General features: G+C 41.8%; 1 protein-coding gene across 5 annotated transcripts in view; it reads right to left on the reverse strand.

Annotated features, from left to right (window-relative positions):
• Nucleotides 1-25,168, reverse strand: part of AFF4 (ALF transcription elongation factor 4) — a 78,084-nt gene that overhangs the window by 22,838 nt on the left and 30,078 nt on the right. For 3 of the 5 annotated variants that reach the window (XM_075131309.1, XM_075131311.1, XM_075131308.1), the window contains 8 exons: nucleotides 24,705-24,831; nucleotides 19,692-20,486; nucleotides 17,775-17,819; nucleotides 17,068-17,154; nucleotides 9,634-9,670; nucleotides 7,613-7,661; nucleotides 1,946-1,966; nucleotides 1,177-1,231 (listed from right to left, as the gene is read on the reverse strand). In XM_075131309.1, the coding sequence (XP_074987410.1) occupies nucleotides 1,177-1,231; nucleotides 1,946-1,966; nucleotides 7,613-7,661; nucleotides 9,634-9,670; nucleotides 17,068-17,154; nucleotides 17,775-17,819; nucleotides 19,692-20,486; nucleotides 24,705-24,827 (1,212 nt within the window). In that variant the 5' untranslated portion in view covers nucleotides 24,828-24,831. The remainder of the gene's footprint in view (nucleotides 1-1,176; nucleotides 1,232-1,945; nucleotides 1,967-7,612; nucleotides 7,662-9,633; nucleotides 9,671-17,067; nucleotides 17,155-17,774; nucleotides 17,820-19,691; nucleotides 20,487-24,704; nucleotides 24,832-25,168) is intronic. The other 2 variants (XM_075131312.1, XM_075131310.1) reach the window with 1 other exon arrangement.

Here is a 25,168-nt window from a genome sequence, read left to right on the forward strand (position 1 = left end):
TGCATGGAGACGAAAACAAAAATAGAGCTCTAATGCTCCTTCCTCATCACCAACACCACACACATTTAGCATATATAGCACCTCTCATCTGAACACACTGGGAGTAGTTTACAAAATTGCATATTATCCTCAGAGAGGGAAACAGACAGATTAAATTATTTGGCCAAGTTCACACAGCAAACAAGTAGCAAAGTCAAAGAACTATTATCTCCCCAGAGTGCTATACAGCCTACTATGGTTTTAAGAGTTCCAATTCCTCCCTACTCATTGCCCTGTGTCATTCATCTTTGTGTGTGACGACTGGTCACAACTTGGGTCTATCAGGGTTATTCCTCAATAGCCCAAAGTGGTTGATGTTAAGCAACGAAAGGCCCTATTTCCGTGCTCCTAGCGATTGTGCAAAATCCCTCAACAGCATTATCCTGATTTAAAAAAAAAAACAAAAAAAAAACAAGACTGGGATTGGAAACTAAAACAGAAAATGACCCTGGGATACTAAATGGCAGTGCAGACAACCATGCCATCTAGGTTCCCGAAAGGGCTATTTTTAAAATTATATAAGATCAGTGCCAAAGATAGGACAATTTGTATTACAGAGAGTTAATATCCACTAAGGGAGAATCCAGTTTCCCAACTAGAGTGAAGATGCTACTGTAGAAGTAGTAACAGAAAAAGGAAATTTGGTGGGAGTGTTCACATACATTAGACAACCAATCCCAATCCTGAAGTTACTGGTGTGTGGAAAAATTTATGCCACGTATTATTTTGAAGATGTGCTATGTCCTTAAATGGCAGGCCACCACATGTGAGGGGAAAAAAATCAATCCTGAAAATGTCTCCTTGTCACTAAGAGTTTATACTTCTTGAGTACATTCTGTTCCATTTTATGTTGGGGAAAAGGCAATATGAAATTGCTACACAGTGAGATTTGGAAGTCTAAAGGCAAAACTGGAAGCAAGGACTCAAACAAACAGTGATTATATATTCCAAAAAGTAGTTCTACTGTACTGCTACACAGTTACTTTGAAAAATCTTGCTTTTTAATTAATGCTTACTGACAAGTGTTCAATTTACAACCAGCCAAGCACTGCAGGTTTTTAAAAAAGAAACTTAGTATTGAACACTTCAGTTGTGTCTGCTGAACTTTTCTAAAACTTTAATACTTATGGTACATACCTGTTCACCATCACTGTCTTCACTGCTGCTGAGTTTTAAGTCATCTTTCAACATACTGAATGAAAGAAAGAGGAATAAATTTTTCATATACTCTAGAAATTAATTCCAAAGTGGTGTTAGGCTATAAACTGATCTAAAATGTTACTAGGAATTTTCCTTTGTTTACAGAGTTCATTGCGTGTGGGAGCACACAGAACTCAATACTAAAATGTTCAATGCTTAAGTATAAGAATCCTTTATACAAAAATATTGCGTGTCACGTTTTAGTGTGAAAGGAGAAGCGACCACTTATACGATTACCTTCTTGCATGCAAATGATTAAGACTATTGTTTAAATAGAATTAAGGAGGCTAGAGAGTGACACTTAGAATTCTGACATTTTATTTCACTGCTGTCACAAAAGCTGTTTCAATATACATATTTAAATCTATTTCACAATCCTAGCATAATGTCTGAATACTGGAAAGACATACATTAATTAGGTTTCAGAGTAGCAGCCGTGTTAAGTCTGTATTCGCAAAAAGAAAAGGAGTATTTGTGGCACCTTAGAGACTAACAAATTTGAGCATAAGATGCATCCTACTTCATCAGATGCATCCGATGAAGTGAGCTGTAGCTCACGAAAGCTCATGCTCAAATAAATTTGTTAGTCTCTAAGGTGCCACAAGTACTCCTTTTCTTTTTGAGAATACATTCATTAGGGTTTTTATCATCTTTTGTTTTATTTTTGCTATTAAAGGCTTTAGTGTATATAAAAACAGTATCTTACTCTGTTTGGTTTGATTCACATCTGGAGGAAGAAAATGAGAAAGTTAAAAAATAAGTTTCCCATGCAGGTACTTTCGCAGTATGGCTGTTTTAATGAAATTCCTAACATCTTGGGTCTACTCCCCAACATATCTTTTCCCCCAAAAAAGGTCATTTAATGTTTGTCTCCCTAAAGGAACAAGTTTACTGACTACACAAAGTGCAATCTTGCCCTATCATTTTATTTAAGGCAGTATAAATTCATTGCAATAAACTCTCAAGCTCTCACCCACACCTGAATCTAATGGGGGTTTCCAGTAATTGTCCACAGATCTCCTCAGAGTCCCCAGTTGCAGAAATTGCTCCAATTCCCCCACAGGTAATTTTTGCACCCACCAAAAATACCAGCCCCAACCATAAGTATAGCATTGTTGAAATACTACTATGACAAAAGAGCAAAGGAAAAATTAAGGGTGTAATCCTTCTGTTATTATCTCTTACACTTAATGCGGGTAAGCATCTTTTTTAAAAGCAACTGTGTAAAGAGGCTGTGTTCGAAGTCATATCTAGTCACAGAGACAACAGCAGGTTTTTCAGAGGGGTAGAGAGTTACTGCTTTTCTACTCCTGTTAGCACTGTGAAGCCTGGACAGGCAGGGGAGAAAGAACTGGGTTTTATTTCTGCTTACACAGTAAAACAACTGCTAATTGAAGACTTTGAAACTGAACTGGTATAACTGAGGGCAAAACTTGTTTTGCAGAATGTTATTTATTGGAGAGAATGCATAAGCAACAAGTCCAGGTCAACTCTAAGAGCTCAGCTTTGCAGGACTGGTAGATAAAGGCATATTTGTAAACTGATCAAATTTGACATGGCTGTCACAGTAATAGAATCCTACAGAACCCCACAATTTTTTAAAAAAACCTAACGTTTCTGGACATAAACGCACTTTAATTACATATATTACTCCTGGAGGAATTCTCCACCACTGCGCAATACAGAATTTCGCAGAAAGTAACGTTGTGCATGCAGAATTTCCTTTGCCCCACAGAAATGGGCTGCAGTGCTGCTAGCTGCCACTAGGGGCTGCTGGACCCAGCAGAGCCCAGCCCACACACAGAAGACACTGCTGGGGAGTTGGAAGCTAGAGGGTTCCTGGCAGCTGCAGTTCCCAGCTAGCCCTGAGGGAAGGAGAGGGCAGCGCGCAGGAAACTGTGGAAACCTGGGACCGAGCATCAGGCTGTTTTTCCCCTCTGGATCCCTAGGCTGGGGGGAGGAGTGGGGGTGCGTAAAAGAGGGCGTGCAGCTATCTGGGCTGGGGGTGCTCCATGGCTGGGCTCTGGGGAGGAGAGGTTGTAGGTATCTGGGCAAGGAGAGCCCTGTGGCTGGGCTCTGGGGGAACAGGGGATTCATATGTATTGGCTGGGCGGCCCCTGTGGCTTGGTTCAGAGAGGAAGGGGTCAGAGAAACAGGAACTGGGTTGTCATAGGGATTTCTTTAACTCTACTCCTGGGGGAGGGAGAGGGAGAGGGAGAGAGTGTGTGTGTATTGTTACAGGCATACTTGCTGACAGGGTATTTTGAAATAAATTACCAAAATAAATGAAACTGGAGTGATTATGTAGTGTTATTTTGACAAATATAAATTTTCAGAATTTTGCAAAATTTTAAAATATTGTGCACAGAATTTTTAATTCTTTGGCACAGAATGCCCCCAAGAGTAACATACAGACAGCCACTTAACTTACTTTGGTGTACATATTTGCGTTTTCTAGGAACAATTAACCTTTGAGCACCAGGTGTCAAATTTTCACCCAACTTACTCATTGTAAAGAATAAAGTCACCAAAAATTTATGAAGAAAAAAACCACTAATCAAAAAGCTTCTAGTTTACACTGATTTTTTTTTTATGGTTGTGTAGCAGACAGATGAAGTGTAATGTTCGGTATGTATGTACGGTGATGTAGTTTACCACATTTGTATCAACATCTGTATGATAAATGTTTGATAAATGTTTATGATAAATGTCAAGCAGAAGAAAGGGCCCCCAATTTAAGCTTCTTTAAGCATATTCCACACTGTATCCTCTGACTACAGAACATCAGAGCTCCCCAAACCATTTTTGTAACTGTTGGCAGCTGAAAGTAGATCATAACTTTACAACCCAGGTAACTGGATTTCTCTGTAACCATGCATAATGACAGGTTTCAGAGGAACAGCCGTGTTAGTCTGTATTCGCAAAAAGAAAAGGAGTATCTGATGAAGTGAGCTGTAGCTCACGAAAGCTCATGCTCAAATAAATTGGTTAGTCTCTAAGGTGCCACAAGTACTCCTTTTCTTTCTGTAACCATGAACATTTATTTTAAAAAGGTCCCTCTACCCTACCTGCCCTCCTCATTCTTGTCGAAGTACTGAAACATCAAGCAATCCCAAGAATAGAAATATTATATAAGTATCCTGCTAGCATACAACAACAAAAAAGGAAAGCGGGGAAAAGCAACGTTCACACATGTGCCCTTGTGAAGCAGCAGTTAGTCTCAAATTTTATGTCTACCATCTTGGAAAGTGTCCTTTTCATATGGGCTTGGTAGCCATTTTCTGGTAATCAACAAGAATTAAGATTCTACTTAAGAAAAGACAGTTACCTTTTCTATAACTGGTGCTCTTCGAGATGTGTTGCTCATGTCCATTCCATATTAGGTGTGTGTGCTCACCACATGCACCGGTACTTGAAGTTTTTCCCTTGCCGGTCCCCTACGGATACCAGCTCTGGCACCCTCTGGAGTGGTGCCCACATAGCACGGTATAAGGGGCACCACCGGCTCCCCCACCCTCAGTTCCTTCTTGCCAGAAACTCCAACAGTGGGGAAGGAGGGAAGGTTGTGAAATGGACATGAGCAACACATCTCAAAGAACACCAGTTACGGAAAAGGTAACGGGTCTTCTCTTCTTCGAGTGCTTGTTCATGTCCATTCCATATTAGGTGACTCCAAAGCAGTACCATCAGAGGCGGGTAGGAGTTCACGGACGTGTAGATTGCAACACAGCTCTGCCGAACCCAGTGTCATCCCTGGCCTGTTCCATGATGGCATAATGAGCCGTGAACGTGTGAACAGAGGACCACATTGCAGATCTACAGAGGTCTTGGATAGGGACGTGTGTCAGGAAAGCCACCAAAAATGCCTGCGCTCTCGTCAAGCGGGCTCTAACAATTGGTGGCGGAACCCCCCCAAGGTCGTAACAGGTCCTTACGCACGAGGTGATCCAATTGGAAATCCTCTGCAATGACACCGGAAGGTCTTTCATCCTGTCTGCCATAGTGATGAAGAGCTGAGTTGATTTATGGAAAGGCTTGACACGTTCTAAGTAAAAACCCAAGGCCCTTTGGACATCCAGCATGTGAAGACACTTCTCTTCACTGGTCCTGTGTGGTTTGGGACAGAACACCAGGAGGATGTCGTCCTGGTTCATATGGAAGGTTTATACCACCTTCAGCAGGAAGGCCGGGTAGGGCCACAACTGACCCTTGTCTTTGTAGAAGACCTCAGAACCACCACACACGGTCAAGGCTTTAATTTCAGAGACCTGTCTCGCGGACGTCACCACCACCAGGAACACAACCTTCCACGACAGGTGGGAAAAGGAGCAAGAACCCAGCAGATCAAAGGGTGGGCCAGTGAGCCTAGAGAGGACCAAGTTAAGATCCGACTGAGGGACAGGAGCCCATACCTGAGGGAAGAGTCTCTCCAGCCCTCTCGAGAATCTGACCATGTCATGGGAAAACACTGCTTTTCACCCCCCGATTCAAGGACAGACAGAGATGGCTGCAAGATGCACTCTAATGGAAGAGTGCACCAGGCCTTGGTTCCTCAAATGGAGCAGGTAGTCCAGGTCAGCCTGTATGGAGGAACGCAAAGGAAGGATGCCCAGTGGGAAAACCTCATCCACTTGGCAAGTCAGTCAGTCTAGTTGAGAGCTTCCTACTTTCCAGGAAGACCTGTTGGACTCCTTCCAAACAGGTCCGCTCCTCCAGGTTCAGCCACACAGCATCCACGCTGAGAGATGGACAGACTCAAGGTTGGGGGTGTGGGAGCCAACCATGATCCTGTGACAGCAGGTCCGGTTGGTTGGGCAGGGGCCAGGGAGGGCCTGCTGTCAGGCTCATAAGCGTTCCGAACCAATGCTGGCAAGGCCACGACACAGCAATCACAACAACTTGCGCGTTGTCTCTTGATCTTTGCCAGGACCTTGCTGATGAGTGGAATCGGAGAGTATGTGTACAACAGGCTCCCTGACCACAACAGGAGAAAGGCAGAGAGGGAGCCTTTGCTCAGACCTTGCCGAGAACAAAACTGGTGGAACTTCCTGTTCTGTCTGGTTGCAAACAGGTCCACTTGGAGAGTTTCCCACCTTTGGAAGATCATACAGGCTACACCTCTAGATGGAGTGACCACTCGTGGTGAGAGAAGTCCCTGCTGAGGTGGCCCGCCAGTGTATTCTTGATGCTGGGAAGGTGACAAGCTTCCAGGTGGATCTTGTGGCTGATGTAGAATTCCCATCGATGGAGTGCCTCTTGACAGAGAGCCGACAAGCATGCTCCCCCCTGCCTGTTGATGTAGAACATTGAGGCTGTATTGTCCATCAGGACCCGTACGCTTTGCTTGACAGGTGGGGCAGGAAGACTCCGTACGCCAGCCGGACTGCTTGGAACTCTGATCTTTCTGTGCAACTTCACCTCCTCTGGGGACCACATCCCGTGCCTGGAGGTCGCCGAGATACACACCCCAGCCAAGGTCTGAGGCATCCGACACCAACTCGATGGAGTAAGGGGGGTTGTCAAACGGAACCCCTTCCAGGACTGTCCTGTGGTCGGTCCACCATCGCAGCGAAGGAAGTATCGCCTGGGGAATCGTAACCATCTTTTCCAGGGGGTCTCGGGACTGGAAATAGACTGTCCCCAGCCATTGTTGCAGGGGCCAGGCATAGCGGACCACGTAAGCGCATGCTGCCTTGTGGTCCAGCAGGTACAGACAGACCCTGGCTGTAGTCAGAGGGAACTCGTGATGAGGTTCGTCAGCATGTGGAACCCTGTCCCACAGTAGGAATGCCCTGGTGTAGGTCAAGTCGAGGACTGCTCCAATGAACTATCCTCTGCATTGGCACAAACATCAACTTTTTGTCATTTATCAGAAGGCGCAGAGAGCAGCATGTGGCTTGAAGCACCATGACATCCCTTTGGACTTGAGACCCAGAACTGCCCTTGAAGAGCGAGTCATCGAGGTCCGGATAGATCTGGCACCTGAAGACAGACACTACCACGGACGTGCACTTGGTAAACACGCTCGATGCTGTTGCCAGGCCAAATGGGAGGACCTCAAACTGGTAGTGGTGATAAACCGGAGGAAGCATCTGTGTCCTTGAAAGACTGCATCCTTCAAGTTGAAGGTGGCATACCAGTCTCCCAGATCCAGGGAGGGGATAACAGAAGACCATGTGGAACTTTAGCTTCTTCACCTAATATGGAATGGACATTAGCAAGCACTTGAAGAAGAACTGTTATATCCGTGTTAAAGTGTGGAGAAATGGCTATTTTCATCTTAATGGGCCAAAATCCTTCAAAAACACTTCAGAAATAGTAGTTTGGAAAACATTGAAGAGGATGTTCTAATCCTTTCATAAGAGTAACTTACGATTTCGATTGATGACCATTGGACGTTTTTGATGAGGGATTGAATCTTTCTGGAAAAAAAATAGAGAAGTACACTCCTTAAAAATGAGCAGCAAAATAAGACACTTCAAAGTTAAAAGAAATAAAAATCCTAGATTAATCTGAAGGCAAGAAGGATTGAGTGAATTTAGCGCTTGAGGAATGGAGGTACTAACACAACTGGCGTAAGCCAGATACGATGCAAGCAGGTGTTATGCAAACTTCCCACAGAGTTCCATCAATGCACCTCAACCCTGACATGCAATATACCCTTTCTATGCCTGCTTTACAGTTCTCTAAAGCAGAGCCAATCATGCTGAACGGTTCTACTTGCTTGGTGTAGTTATACATGAATTAGACTGGGACTAATAGAATTATTTCACTAATATCCTCTTACCTAGATTTGAACTAGAAGATCCAGAGGTGAAAGGCTAGCACAGCAGAAAACTGCATGAACAAGAACAGTGAGGGTATGTCTACACAACAAAGAAAAACCCGCAGCTGGCCCGTTCAGTCAACTTGGTCCTGCAGGGCTGTTTCCCACCCTGCAAGAGCTTGGGCTCCAGACACAGCAACAAAACAGCTCTGCAGCCCACACCCCACAAGCCCAAGTCAGCAGGCATGGCCCAGACATAGGTTTTTCCTTGCTGTGTACACATACCCTGAATATACAAAACTGGACCAGATTTTAAGTGATTTTTTTTTTTTTAAGACAGCAGTAAGTTTCATTTATTTTGAATGCTGTGAAAGAACAATTTGTTTTCCTTCTCTCTCAGTTAAAGATACTATCTGGGAAAACTGTAGTGCTTTCTGTATGCAGAGACATGCAGTTACTCAGCCGATACATCATGTTAACGTGCATCATCCCTACTCAGCTCTCCAGTAGCTGAGTAAGGATCCCACCATTCTGATCAATCAAGGTAGGTCACTTTAAATTCCTGACTTCTGGCAGGCTGTCCAGGGCACCACAACATGAGTCAGAACTGAAGTGGTCATAATTTGGTTTTCAGTGAAATTTTTAGGAGTTGAGAATCACTCCTAGCCTCTCATTAGGCTGGCTTCTCTCCATTTTACAGTGTATTTCTATATGAAGCATTTATAGATAGGCCAATATACCATAGCAATGGGTTTTCTAATTAAGTGTTTGAATTTATTTCCTTAATTCCTCTCTTTATTGTGTGTTCAGAGTAAGCAGCTTGTCAATATACAAGAATAAGCCACTCTCTGCTTTTACTACTTAATCTGATTAATTATTCGGGGTATGAAGGGTAAAGCTTGATGGAAGTGTAGGAGTATGGGCTGTGTTTCAGTCACACTAAACGCACTACCTGTAAATAATCCATTTGAGTAATTCTCATGGAAAAGGAAAGACATTTCAACGAGAGCTTTGTTGCTTTTGTTCAAATTCTGAAAAGTGCTCTGGTAGTAGCGGAGAGTGAGCATATGCATAATCATACCCTAGAGCTCCTGACATTACTATATTCTCGGTTTTGAATTATGCCCAATAAGGTGAGCATGGAGTGCCATAACAAGGGGAAGCTACAGTGTGGCTATTGTCCCCAGCTATATAAAAAATCTTATGCTTTATTCTACTACACATATTAATTTGTCTGCTGGACATCAGGTTTGAGTTTTCACATACAATTATCACTATGATTTTCAATTACCTCTAAAGAGAAAGCATCTTTCAGAGGATTACAGTAATATGACTGGGTACAGCTAGGTATTTCCTTTAGATGCCAGAAACCACAATACAGTTTAATCATTACCTTTCAGATCATATAACAGGACTTGTAAAAGAAAGCCAATTATCTGTTTTATAGTGTAAGACTGGAAGAAAATATGGAAATGCTAACTTGGGGGTTTAACCTGAGACACCTCTCTGGAAAATTTAGATTTAAAAAAAGCCAAGAAGCCCAAAGGGCATTTGGGACATTAGTCGTAACATGAAAACATTTTATATAAATATTTTTTAAAATATATTAAACTACTTTAAATACTCACTCTGCTCTCCAGTGCCAAAAGTGGACTGTTGAGACTCCTAAGGGAATAAAAAGTTACACAGGATTACTTCAAAAGGGAGCGTTAACTAATGATGAAAGTAAAGGCTGAGTCATACTGCCCCCTATACATTTAAAAGACTGCAGTGTATTAGGACTTAAGTAGAAGAGTGAAGCAAAAGCAAGGAATACGGGTATCGGATTGTTCCTCTGGGCTCAAATTCCCTGCACCTACCCCAAAAGACATTCCAAACCCAAGCACATGGTCTTAGCACAGGGACTTACTTCACTAGGCCTGCCCCTATTCCCCTTCTACACCAGCCCATCTGTGTGTGCTGTCCCCCGCCCCCCCGTTACCCATGCAACTCAACACCTAATTTATGTACAATTATCTTAGCAGTGCTCACAAGTTAGGCCTGGTCCAGACTGGGAGGGGAAATTGACCCAAGTTACACAACTTCAGCTACGTGAATAATACGGTGAGTCGACAGCTGATACGCCCCCATCGAATCCGCCTGCGCCTCTCGCTCTGGAGGAGTACCGGAGTTGATGGGAGAGCACTCTGTTTATTGCGTCTAGACTAGACATGATAAATTGACCCCTGCTGGATTGATCACTGCCCCTCAATCCCAACAAGCCCTTAGACTAATTGGTTTATGTAAATTATATACCCAAATTATGGAAATCTAGCCTTGAAAATCAAGTCACGTTCATTCTGGCTTGGACATCAGCAGTAGAGACCCTGGCACCAGAGGCTGATTAGATTCCACAAAATCCAGCTCTCCCCCACACAGTAGTGCAAAGTCAATCCTGCTAAATGTAATTTAAAAAAAACAAAAGCTTGTTTTATAGTCCTTAAATAAACAGATCTGATTGAGTAGGTACAGGGAGCAGACTGCCAAATAAGAATGCCATATTTATATAGTCACCTTTTCTGACCATAACCTTGTTTCAATGCAGTCCAGCTTTGGCCCTAAAAATATGAAATAGCTGAAAATACATGACAACTTGAAATGCACTGCTTAGGAAATTGAATCTAGTATACTTAATTCAAATACTCTTCCATTAGTTTGCCAAGAAGAATCAAGTAATCAACCAACAGCGGGTTGTAACTTCTATAATAAGCCTGTAAACCAATCTCCCTAGCAATTGGCTCACTGAAGTGCTGTATGTACAAAATGGTACTCTAAACATTTTGAACAAACAAGAGCTTTACACAACATGTTTAGATGTTCTTAAAAACCTTTAAAAACTTCTCAATTTTTTATTGTAGATGAGTAAGTTGTTGAAGCAGCAATACATAAAGGAGAGTTATTTCTTGGAAGTTCTTCACTGCAGGATGTAAAGCTCACTGTGTTCTGCTAAAGACTTCCCTCTTCCTAAAGATAGCTTGTTTTATATGTTCTATTTTAAAAATTGCTTCTTTAATCAAAGAAAAGAGTAAAAATTTAAATTATCTCAAAATGAAGCCTTGTGACATCTTCCCAGCTTCAACAGATAACTACCAGATAAACTTTGGAAACATGCAAAAGGTTAAAGCAATGACGGATTTTTATATTTCACACTGACATACTGAATGTCAGAATGATTATCTGCTATTTGGTTTCTTTTTGCCTCCATGGCCAAAAGTAGCCAGCAGGCAAAAGTGGAAGGCTATCATTCAAAATGGAAGCCAGGATAGTAGGAAAATTATTACGCTGCCTAATTTCAATAACACTTGTAGATAACTACCATCCTGGGGTGGGCATACAAAAAGCAGTTTACATCTGTTTCTTCTAATGTACACATTGTGAATGCTATAAAAGAATGTCTGTGCAATTATCCATTTGTGTCACTTAAATATTTTTAAGTCACACCATAGCATACCCTGGGGGTGCACTTTGATTAAGATATATTTTGTTTTAAATCCATTTTCCAATAATCTATTTTGGTTTTGAACACATTTCACTTTAAGAAACTCAGACAAGCAAAAGCACAAGCTTACAGCTACAAAGTTATTTCCAGCAGTATCATCTCCCCTAGGGGACTACTTAGGAAGGGACAATTGAGAAACAATGGAGAGGAAGGAGACCATATTAATCTAATGGGAGTAACAGCAGACAGACTGGTCAGGACAGGCAATGAAGAGATTTAAGCAGGAAGCAAACTGCACTTAGACATAAAAAGCAGAGAGAGGGAAGACTGGATATAATTGGGCAGAATGGTAATGCAGGACTGAGGTAAGTTGCCAACTTGGCTCTAGTCCAGGTAGCAGTGACTAAAAGTGGTTGCCATTTGATGGCCGTTGGGTTCTATTTGAAATGAGACCACGGTCTCAATTCCACTTTCCATATTACTAACTTAACAGCAACACAATTAACCCTAATCAATGCCATTGCTGATACTCTGAGAGGTCAGTGACCGAATAAACTTGGAAACAAAACTCCCGTTCCCTTCCTTAGCCATCCCTCCTCTAGGTCACATCTGAGGTACTCCAGGGCAGAAGTTTACAATGCTGCCGTACTATTTGCTTTGTGGAGAGCAGACTTCAGTCTCAGACCTCATAATTGAGCAACTTTCACCTGTACAAAAAATCCTTGGCTTTTAAGATGTTTGCGTGGTACGTGTCTATCTATGCACACATATACAGACAGACATTTTATATATAATACCAATATTCTGGCTTTGGAGTCTGACAGTCATCTGCAGGAAATCTACCTGAGGATGGAGCAGTAACCTCAGGCCTCAGACCATGGCTCAAACCAAATGACAGAGTGTACAATTTTCAAAAGTGACTTAAGTATTTAGAGTCCTAAGCTCCATCAAAAATTTAATCCAGATTTGTTACGAAAAAGATCTACACGGTAATCCTGCGAGGAAGCCAATTTCATGCAGCTTTGTTCTGGCTTAGGACCTGCTTTACCATTATTAAAATATGTTAAGGTAATACCAATAGGCCCAATCAGGAATCTGGGACCACCATTCTAGGCACAATTCACATAAAAAAAGACAGTCCTTCCCCTAACAATCTAAGTTGACACATTAGTCCACAGAAAAGTGCCTAAGTTTGTAGTTTGGCATGCGAGACACACCAAGTGTTAGCACACAAATAGAATGCTGTGAAACCTAGCAGCATATTAACGTGAAGGAAGTACAGTTTCTGAAGAGATCAAGTCCTCTTAGGACAGTACAGCTTGATTAAAGTAAACCGCTGTTCTGTTTTTTTTTCTGCATTCCATTATGGTTTCAGGCTAAACAAACCCATGGATCACTAACTTGCTGGAATTCTTAAAAGATATTCCTGCCAAGAATGACAGGGGGTACAACATGGCAGAGGAAATTATAGACTTTGGATCTGCAGAGAGTATTTAACAGAGTTCCACATCTAAGATGCATAGTCATAGAATGAAAAAAGTTGGCTAAAAGTCAGAAGACATGGAGAAGCCATAAATGGAATTTTTTGCAAGCTGGTTTAAGAAACACAATCCAGGTTGATAAAGGTCCAAAAATGTGACCTGACTTTTTGTTCTTATACATCAGCAAGGCCAAGTAATCTAATATAGCTTCTTTCCCCCACCCCATACAAATGATTCAATATATATGCTCGGGAGGAAAGTCAAGTCAAAGGCCCACAAGCCAAACAATTAATAAACAACCCTACAATAACAAATAGGCACATGTTAGCAAGGTAGAGAAAAAACATTCTGTAAAGAAACAGATTTCTTCAAGTATGTTGGGGTTATTACATACGAGTTTTGAATATTATGAAACTTAACTTAGTGTATTACTACTGGGTTGCCAATTTTGTATTACTCAGCAAATTAAGCTTGGATGAAATGTGTGCAAGATTTTTAGATCAGTCATTACACTGACAAGATCATATAAGTACCAAAAGGGAACAGATAATGAAATGATGAGACTCATTTCTGGATTTGCATCATGAAGTAAAACTAGGAATTGTTGTAGAATACTTTGTAAATTATCAGCTCACTGGATAGCAGCAAACAAGAACATACAGTACAAAGGAGAAAGACAGGTACAGGGCTGGCCCTAGGTTTGGGAGACCTGTGCAGGTCCCCCATTCTGTTCTCTACAGGGAGGATTGGACTCTGTTTGTGGGTATGGATTGACAGCAGGGGTGTGGAGGTGATGTCCATTGGTAGTCATGAGACCTGGCCAGAGCATTTTAGAGAAATATATTAGTAATTTTCACCACAGCTCAAGGCAGCTACATTAATCTTGGAGATTACATAAGAAGACAGTGCCCATTCCCCACAAAAAAAAGCAAGTGATATAAGATGTTAAGAATGAAATAGATGAACATAAAAAACAACTGACAAAAATAAATTTCAAGTGAAATATACTTATAACTCAACTATTCTCTATCAGGGATCGAATTGGGTCATTCAGTGGGCTCTTACTTTCTTCTGGAGTCTGCCCGCAATGCTCCAAAATCTCAGCTTTCATTACAAAAAAATAAGTCTATCCCTCAAGACTTTGAAGATTATTCAGTTAACATTATAAAGGTTATTTATGAAGTAACATTTGCTGAGCCTGTAAATACTGAAACAGTGCCAAGGGAAGAGCAGATTGCCCCAATCCATTTTAAGGGTGTGTTAACTCTGGAGCAGAATGATATTGCAATGTTCTTTCACTGTTGATCACACACGAGAAATGAGGGATAGATGCAAGATACAGGGATGTAAGAGCTGCACTGTCTTCTTCTAGTGATGCCTTGTTCTGGAAAGTGACACCGGGCTAACAAACATACATTGACTCTAGAACTATAAATACTGATTTTTAAAGACATTAATGATATCATGAGGGGAGGGGATAGAACAACCTTAACTCTATTCAGTTGGCTTTTTTAAGTGCTTAACTGTGCATTTCCATACTTTATATGTCCAAATTTCTTATAAGCTTAACCATACCTTCAAATTCCCTGCATTTGTGATGCTTGACTTTGGAGATAATTACAGGATCCCTAGATGCTTTTAAGTTACTGACATGTATTCAACCTTACAACAAGTTAATGTAGTTTTTATCTGGAAATTATATTTTCTTTTGTTTTTAATTTAAAATGTTATACATAAATACTAAAAGAGAATGTTACTGTGTGATATTTCCAATGATATGAAGATACGTACTATCAATTTAAAAAAAGTTTTAAACTTTCAAGGCCAGATCTACCAGTACATACCCCACTACAGACCAGCACAAAGCAACCAGAGTGTACTGTGCAGTTTCCCTTCTCCCTCTTGGATCCTATCCAAATTCTCATGAGCGTGCGCACACACCAGTTTTCCCTTCCTTCCTTTCCTACTGAGCCGATCTGATGCAATGAATACTTTTTGAAAAGTTTCAGAGTAACAGCCGTGTTAGTCTGTATTCGCAAAAAGAAAAGGAGTACTTGTAGCACCTTAGAGACTAACCAATTTATTTGAGCATGAGCTTTCGTGAGCTACAGCTCACTTCATCAGATGTATACCGTGGAAACTGCAGCAGACTTTATATACACACAGAGATCATGAAACAATACCTCCTCCCACCCCACTGTCCTGCTGGTAATAGCTTATCTAAAGTGATCATCAGGTGGGCCATTTCCAGCACAAATCCAGGTTTTCTCACCCTCCACCCCCCCACACAAATTCACTCTCCTGCTGGTGCTAGCCCATCCAAAGTGACAACTCTTTACATAATCAAGTCGGGCTATTTCCTGCATAAATCCAGGTTTTCTCACATCCCCCACACCCCCATACACACACAAACTCACTCTCCTGCTGGTAATAGCTCATCTAAACTGACCACTCTCCAAGTTTAAATCCAAGTTAAACCAGAACATCTGGGGGGGGGGGGGGGGGTAGGGAAAAACAAGAGGAAACAGGCTACCTTGCATAATGACTTAGCCACTCCCAGTCTCTATTTAAGCCTAAATTAATAGTATCCAATTTGCAAATGAATTCCAATTCAGCAGTTTCTCGCTGGAGTCTGGATTTGAAGTTTTTTTGTTTTAAGATAGCGACCTTCATGTCTGTGATTGCGTGACCAGAGAGATTGAAGTGTTCTCCGACTGGTTTATGAATGTTATAATTCTTGACATCTGATTTGTGTCCATTTATTCTTTTACGTAGAGACTGTCCAGTTTGACCAATGTACATGGCAGAGGGGCATTGCTGGCACATGATGGCATATATCACATTGGTGGATGTGCAGGTGAACGAGCCTCTGATAGTGTGGCTGATGTTATTAGGCCCTGTGATGGTGTCCCCTGAATACATATGTGGGCACAATTGGCAACGGGCTTTGTTGCAAGGATAAGTTCCTGGGTTAGTGGTTCTGTTGTGTGGTATGTGGTTGTTGGTGAGTATTTGCTTCAGGTTGCGGGGCTGTCTGTAGGCAAGGACTGGCCTGTCTCCCAAGACTTGTGAGAGTGTTGGGTCATCCTTTAGGACTGGGAGTGGCTAAGTCATTATGCAAGGTAGCCTATTTCCTCTTGTTTTTCCCTACCCCCCCCCCCCCCCAGATGTTCTGGTTTAACTTGGATTTAAACTTGGAGAGTGGTCAGTTTAGATGAGCTATTACCAGCAGGAGAGTGAGTTTGTGTGTGTATGGCGGTGTGGGGGATGTGAGAAAACCTGGATTTATGCAGGAAATAGCCCGACTTGATTATGTAAAGAGTTGTCACTTTGGATGGGCTAGCACCAGCAGGAGAGTGAATTTGTGTGGGGGGGTGGAGGGTGAGAAAACCTGGATTTGTGCTGGAAATGGCCCACCTGATGATCACTTTAGATAAGCTATTACCAGCAGGACAGTGGGGTGGGAGGAGGTATTGTTTCATGATCTCTGTGTGTATATAAAGTCTGCTGCAGTTTCCACGGTATACATCTGATGAAGTGAGCTGTAGCTCACGAAAGCTCATGCTCAAATAAATTGGTTAGTCTCTAAGGTGCTACAAGTACTCCTTTACTTTTTGAAAAGAACCTTTTAAGATTAATGGTCATGACAACAAAGCTCTTCGTAACAAAGTTTCTTCTTCAGCCCCTGCTGATGGAAAATAGCATTATTTACAGAAAAATCAATGAAAAACTGCTCTGTTTCAAAATGGCTATCATTTCCCATTGTTCTCAATGGGACTGAAGCCACAGCAGCCAGATACTGCTTCCCAATTTTGTTCCTTTCAGGAAGGTACAGCAGTTGAGTGAATGCAGATGGGGAAAAACAGATTTGTGCTCTTTACAGGGCTATCATGGGCACTGTTGCAAAGCCAAGATGGATTTTCAGACAAATGGTTAGTACCTATTTCAAACAAACCGCAAGTGACAATGCACAGTTGAACTTAACAAGAGCTTTAAAATCCTGCAGTGCAATTCTTGATCTTTAAAACTAGAGAAACTCCTTTTAATGTCACTCAATATTTAACTACTAAATAAATATAATGTTAGGTTTGTCATTCACTAACCTTAGTTGGAAAAGGAAATTTTGAAGGTTCGGTTTTGCATGGTGTATGAATAGCAGTCAGAGGGGGAGGCCAAGAGTGGGTCATCTCCTGTAACCAAACCAAACAGCAAAGCCATTATATGTTAAGGTTAAAACACATCAAAATGTCAACTTTAAAAAGCTATACACACTTCTGTGAGAAATATTTTTACCTAAACCATTAGATGTAAAACCTAAGATTTAATATTAGAGACTAATTTGTTTTTTTTTTGTTTACTATATCCATTTGACAGCATTTTGAGTATGCAGTTCCATTCTCTGCCTATATAATGCACACTTTTGCAGAGAAATCTGAAAATTCTTTAAAAAAAATGTTTGTCCATGAAAATGGACACTAAAATACATTCAATAAAGAAAATACATAGAACTGATAAGCTGCTTTTTGTTCTTCCAAAACTTTACCAGCAAGTTTAAAACAGGGACATCAATTTGTATCAATATTTAGTAAGAAGATCTAGGAAACTGAAGGGCACAACAGCAGTTGCAGCAGAAACTGGAATCCAAGTACTTTTCTCACTGATGATTTTTAGGAAGTCAGGTAATGTAAGTGGCATTCTTGGAACACTGCTGATTTTCTTTCGTGCGCAGGCAAGTACTCCATTTTCCGTCTTGAGCAGTGTTTGTTTATTTAATGAATAAAGTCAAGCACAGGAAGAATAGACAACTTACTTTTAGAATTTCATCCACACAGGTCACATCACCAGATGCTGATGCCTATAAATCAAAGTTCAGGATTAACTATTACATTTATACCTCAAGACTTCTCCCTCCGCCCCACCCCTTAACACACAGAATTTAAAGTTATACTTGTTTGTGGCCCAAGTCCTGATGGCCCAAGTCAGTGAGAGAAGTAGCACTGCTAGACTAAAGAACCAGCAATAGTTTTAGGATCAGATATCTCCAAAATTGCAGAAATCCTAGATTTCCTAAAGCACAAAGCAGTCACATTTAGCAATGATACACAGAGATATCATAAAAATCATGTTATTCTAATCCCTTTCCTGTATCCCTCCCTTAAATATTACCAGGATTTTAACAAGCCAGTGTCGTACAAACATCTGAAAGTTTGGCTTCATTTATTTTTTAAGCTATAAGTTCATGAGGCAAGTAAGTCACTGGCCACTATGTGAACCCAAGTGATTGAAAAAACATAATGGTAACCAATAACGTGACTTTAGATCTGTTCTCTCATTAGCTGCATTATTAATTAAAGCATAATATGGTCTACTTACAGTTTTTGTACTTTAATAATTCCCTGTACCTCTGTCCTAATACATGTAGAGGGGGAGAGAGCTGCAATACTGCTTGTCTTAGTGTAAAATATAAATTACTCACACATTTGTGAATACTTGGCATAGATATCTTTCCTTATGCATGATTTTTAACCATGGCCAATATTTTTCTATATTGTATTTAGCCATTTATTTGGGATATCTAAAAGACTCCCAGCTATTGCTATTCAAGTAGCTAAGAGCAGATGCAATAGCATCTTATTAAAATAATTTTAAACTGTATTGATCCCCAATATGGCTGTGCAGTTGCAAGCAACCTATACTCAACACTCCAAGAGTAGCTAAACCACTAAAACAAGTTAAATATGCCCTATACAAAAAAAATATTGCTTACATTCTGAAACCTATTAAATTGTTTTTAAAAAACTGTAGGTAAATTATGCACAACAATTACTACAGTTCAAAAGAGAATTTGGTTTATGCCACAATCTAACATAACCAAGAGTAAAATCCATTACATATGACTCATCAGAAAGAACAGGAGACCATAAAAGCTCCAATATGGTATGCAATTATGTAAAAACCATGACATGCACATTGGGGATGTAGAAGGAAATAAACAAAATTCTCCTTAAAATACAAAAGAAAAATGTGTGACTTCCCACTGACAAACTACAAAGTTGCTTCACTTTCCAATGAGAAGTCCTGTATTTTTATAATAAGTTAATGGTAGTCATATACGCTGGGATTTTAAATGGAGCGCACAGAACATAGAGGTGGACAAACTATGGCCCGCAGTACCGTCCTGCCGGGCCCTTGAGCTCCCAGTCGGAGAGGCTAGCCCCCGGCCCCTCCCCCGCTGTCCCCCATCTGCCGCAGCCATGCCACCACACTGCCAGCACTCTGGCCTACTGCTCCTGCCAGGCAGCAAGCTCCTGCCACTCTGAGCAGCAGGGTAAGGGAGCAAGGAGGTTTAATAAGGAGCAGTGGGTTCTGGGGGGCAGCCAGGGGACAGGGAGCGGGGGGGGGTCGATGGGGGAATCCCGGGGGTCCTGGGAGGGGGCAGTCAGGGGACAAGGAGCGAGGGGTTGGATGGGTCAGAAGTTCTGAGAGGGGCAGTCAGGGGGCGGAAAGTGGGAGGGATTGGATAGGGGTCGGGGCCAGGCTGTTTGGGGAGGCACAGCCTTCCCAACCCAGCCCTCCATACAGTTTCGCACACAGATGTGGCCCTCGGGCAAAAAAGTTTGCCCGCCCCTGCTATAGAAGTTAGGCACCCAACTCCCTTAGGCACCTCTGAAAATCCCAGCCATGAATGCTGAAAAAAAATAAAACCCCAAACTCAGTACCAACTTACATCTAGTGGTTGAGAAGGTATTTTAAGCTTGGTTAGATGTGCTTTGCTGCTAGACTTCAGCTCACTCATGCTGTTGCTATGAGTCTGACTACTGTAGTGTTCAGAGGACAACTTTGGTTCCATAGACTCCTGTCCATCCATGGGCCTTACATAGGCAGTGGGCTTCTGCAACATTGAATTGGACTTGGACATTAGTGAAGGAGGAAAAGACTGGTTAGAGTGCTGTCCACTTGAAAATGAAGGTACACGGGAAGGTGAGTCCCAGTTGGCATCAGGATCCCGTGGAGATTTTGAACGCTGATGTTCCTTGCTATGATGATCACTTCCATGAGACCTGGAATGGCTGGAGCTCAATGAAGAAACAGCAGGTGGTTTTCCAGGGCTGGAAGAACGGGATTTGGAGTGTTCTGATCCGTGCTGGCTTTTTTTGCGGCTGCTGCTACTACCACCATATGAGTCACGGTCATGCCTCTGGCCACTGCCGCTAGTGTTATTGCCACCACTCCGCTGACTGCTATGTCCTGTTTGTAAACCTGAGGACCGTTTCTGCGATTGGGAGGAAGTGCTAGGTGCTGGTCCTACAGGAGTCCATTTGCTGCTCTGATGAGAGCTGGTACTGTGTCTCTGTTCACCAAAGAAACTTTGGTTTGATTTTTCATCAGGCGTTGATGGTACTGTTGGTTTGGGAATACCAACAAGCTTTTGTAGAGATCTGTCTCCTATAAGATCCTTCATTTCATCATAATTTCCAAGCATGCTCTGAATACGGTTAGACAGTTGATCTTCTTTGCTGGTCTGTGCAAAGTATAACAGAAATAGAAGATTAAAAATATATTTAAGAAGTATTTTTAAAATGAGATTCCTAAATCTAAGATATATACAACTTGGCTTAGGTAAGCTGACTTGACACAAAACTAGAGTAAAAAGAAAAGGAGTACCTGTGGCACCTTAGAGACTAACCAATTTATTTGAGCATAAGCTTTAGTGAGCTACAGCTCACTTCATCGGATGCAAACCCAAACTTCAGAATTAAGAACTTAGTTAGCATCCAAGACTATTTTGTGTAGCGTCCCAGTTTCGCCCTCTGTTCAATATTTTAATCCCTTTAAATTTAAATAAATAATTTATTAAATTTAATACATAAGTAGTAATAAATGAACTCTGCATACCAGTTCAGAGCAGAAAGAGGCTGAGATTTTTCAGTGTTGTCAAACGGAGTTAGGCACTCAGCTCCTATTGGTGACTGAGAATCCCAATGAAAATTTCTGTAGAAGTACTAAGTTATTCTCCTAATATACAAAGAACTATGTAGTTATTATTCCCTTCTGATTTCTAAAGCTAGTAATCTTATTTTTAAGATTTCACTCATCCTCTTAAAATTATTTTATCTTTACTCTCCCCCAGGTGTCTTCAAACTATACATATTTTATTCTTAAAGGCTGAAAAACCCACATAGTAAAAGACCATTTGGCTGTGCACCACTAAGAAGCAGCCTTCAGTGGGCTAATATAACTAATAGCATATCCATAAAGCCTGATCAAGTTTAACATTAAATGCAGCTTCCTATTACCAAAAAATGGTAGCTAGTTTACAGATATTAGTTTATGAAATATCATGGACTGAGTGCAGGGGGAAAAAAATGTAAATATTGTAATGGCAGAATCTTCCACCCAAACCAAGATCTATCTATCAAAAGTAGACCAGACAACTGACTGGCCAGAGAGCCTAATGCGTTGGGAACAATTAGAGGTTGGCACAAACAAAACCAACCTTATCCATTAGGCCAGTTCAGCTGTTTTAAATAACGACTGTTCAACTGCCAGACAGACAAGATGGGCTACTATATGCCATTTTCTATATTCAATGCCCCCTTCCAAACAGTCCTTCAAATCCCTCACTTAGCCAAGAACTTTCCATATAGTCCCTGGCTTTAAATCTCACATCATAGCCACCATTCTTTCAGCAGAGGATTGACTAGAAATTAACAACAGACAGCCTTACTGGCACAGCAGGAAAAAAAAGGGGGGGGGGGGGAGAAATCAACTAGGCCATCCTGTAGAGGCCCATGCACGCTTATTTTGATAGTTTGTGGGGAAATGGTCCAAAGTAGTTTAAGGAAGTAAGAAGCCAACAGTTAGAAAGAAAAATGTAATGGAAAGGTTTAAAGAGCCTTAATGCCACAGTTCCTTTTAAATTCTGCTATAATTCTATGGTAATAAACAATTTTTCCTTTAGTCATATGAACTAGGTAGGTGGTCAAAAGCATCTTTTGTTCAAAGCCCTGAGCTAGGATCACAAAACTCTTCTAGAAGAGAGTTGTGGGGAAGTATTACTGGCCACACAAAAATGGCACTGGCACTTTTAAGAAAAGAATCTAGTAATTATTTATGCAGTTCTTACTTATGCACTTCTCAGCTTGGACAAGGAAAATGAACCACTTATATCACTTTTGTTTGTAGTCTGTTTCTAGTCAATTCCATTCATGCTCTAGCACAATTTTGCAGTATTCATTTATGAACACAGCAGTGGACATTTTGTTTAAGTATCTTTCCAATAGAATTCTCTCTAGAATCTGGGCCAAAGTTGGGCTGTGTTTATCAAAGACATGAGTTCTATACAGTATAGCTTTAGGTTGACGATGAACAATTGTACCAGTGATATTACTCCTGCGGGAATTCTGCGTCACTGCATGTGTGCAGAATTCATGTCCCCTGCAGATTTCTTTGCTTACCTGCAGAAAAATGACTTTCTGACAGGGAAGCAAAGGGAAGCTGCAAGAGCAGTCGTGCACCACTCCCTAGCTGCACAGGTACCTCATTTCAGGCACCCGGAGCAGGCAGTGGAGAGGTAAATCACTGCAGCCAGCAGCTCCTACCCTCAGCTGATTGGCTGGGCTGGAGACAGAAGAGGACGGGACACTCTCTTCCGCTGCAAGGAGTGGCTGTGGCTGTGACCCCCAGCTGCAGGAAGCTCAGCATTCTCCCCTGCTTCCTGCCCCCATCACTCCTCAGCTGCAAGGGAAGGGGTCACTGTATGGGGAGCTGCTCCCCCATCCACCTAACCCCATGCATCCGGACCTCCCATATCCGGACACCCCCCCCCAAGCCTCACCCCATACACCCCAGAACCCCCCTATCCTTTCATACGCAAACCCCACCACATTGAACCTCACCCCCTGCCTCCAACCCCCACCCCTGCACCCAGACCACCCCCACTGAACACCCTGCACTTAAACCCACACCACCATCCTGAGTCCCCACATCCAGATCAACATGCCACTGACCCTCAATTAGCTGCACCCAAACCCCCACCCCACCAATCCCCACTCCCCCAGCACCCTGACCCCCCTGCTGAGACACCCACACCCAGATTGCTCCACTGAGCCCCAAATACTTTCACCTGGAAGTTCCTGCAGAGTTCCATTGCCCCTGTACCTGGAAACCGCCCCTCTGCCCCCAAACAAGCCTCTGTGCATCCAGATCCCCCCACACCTAGGCCCTTCACTGAGTTGCCTGCACCCAGATTGTCCCACACAGAATCCTCTCACCCCACACCTGGATCTCCCCGACAGAGCCCCTCCACAATTGGATCCTGTCTGATTGAGCCAGCCTGCCCCACACCTGGTGCACCTTATGCAGAGGGGTAGGGCCCCAGGGTTTTTCTGGGGCAGGCCCAGGCCTTCTGCTTGTCTGGGTCAGGTGCAGCCTCACTGCTGAGTCTGTGTTCCCGGGTGGGAAGGCTGCAGCGTGATCTCCCAGAGTGATGCTCCCCACTGCCATGCTGGAGCCTCTGCATTTATTTATTGACAAATAAAATCTGCAAAATTTTAAAATATTGTGTGCAGAATTTAATTTTTTGGCACAGAATGCCCTCAGAAGTATGATATTAAGAACCTCAAATACCAATCAGTAGACTAGATAGCAGGGGTTCAAAAAAAGCAATGCCATAGCCTCAGTCTGAAAGATTAGTTATTTCTCTAATAGCCCTTAAATGATGTTTACAGGGCGGCCTGCCCTAAAAAAGTTATACTGGTAGAACTATGTCAGTTAAGGGTGTGATTTTTGTTTTTACTGATACAGTTCTTCTTGTCCAAGCCCTAACATGTGCAGTTATACCAATTCTGCTTATCAAAGTGGAATAAGCACTTATCTGCCAGCATAACTATGTCCGTACTAGGAGGCTTAACACTTCAACTTCAAGCAGCAAAACTTTCTAATACAGACAAGCCCCAAGTCTCATTTCCTCACTCTACCAGAGGAGAGTAAATTGACTTTTTTTTTTTTTTAAAAAAGGTTCTTGAATAATAAAGAATTAAAATCATGGATGTCATCATCTTACCCTCCCAATATTAGTTTCTGCCTCCAGCACATAAATAGTGTTAGTCTATAGGTATTGAGTGTGGCCTAAATAGATCCTTAGGAGAGAATCTAGTGGGGGTTTAAAGTCATGGGTAGGGACTTTAAAAAGTTTGTAAAGAAAAGAAAAAAGTTACACCAAACCCTGAATTAGGCTCACAATAGTCAATGAATTTTAAGGAACCTGGCTATATGAAATTGTAAGAACCCCAGGCTATTAAGCAGCTTTGCATTTAAAACCAACCTGCTAGTCAAACATCCTATTCCTGGGTTTACCTGTAGCTAGAGTACTGTAGATGAATGTTAGTATGCTTAAAAAAAAAAAGCTAGCCACCATAACAGATCTGACCAACACTTGAAATGTTTTGGGTGGCTGGAACAAATTCAGAAGAAAACTGAAAAGTTAGCTGAAGTTTCATTATTCCTTTCAGCACATCCTTTCAATTAAAGCAGTGTCTTTATTCTTTAGTGATATTTTGAGCATCTATTAGTCCTGCTACCTAGTAACCATCCATCCTCACTTTCAAGCTCTGCTTCTTATCACTGTCACAAGAACTGGGCACCAGAAAAATTCACGTAAAAAAGACTAGAAACCAAATAATTGAAAATATGGCTTTTGCCACAAAGAACTGCATTTTTTATAATAGCATAAACTCACAACTTTATATGGTTCAGCAAAGAGAGGAGAGTTAGGTGGAAAGACTTCTTCGCCCTGTTGAATTTCTTGATTTCGCCTTTCCCTTTCTTTCATACGCAGCACATTCCGGTCTTCACGGTTCATGTTGCTATGAACAAAAACATAATTTCTGATCACAGAATGGAAATGAAGGATGAAAGTGAACAGAGCTAGTTCCATTGTATGCAGTTTGCCAACAGAATGGTTCAATTGAAGAATCCCCTTATGACAGTAGGAGATATCCAAAATTGAAAAGAAGTTTAATTAAAAACAGCTGGCATCTGAATTTGCTATAACCTGCAGTCAGCAATTAGCTTATATCTGTAAAACTGGTAGAGCTTAGGCAACGATCAAAAATGGAAAAATTCACACAGAATTCATAGTGAACGAATCCCTACTCCTCCAAACCATTTCACCTGCATAATTAGTTTAAGTTAGAATAGTCT

The sequence above is a fragment of the Caretta caretta genome, chromosome 8 (assembly GCF_965140235.1).
Source record: "Caretta caretta isolate rCarCar2 chromosome 8, rCarCar1.hap1, whole genome shotgun sequence".
In the NCBI taxonomy this organism is placed as follows: Eukaryota; Metazoa; Chordata; order Testudines; family Cheloniidae; genus Caretta; species Caretta caretta.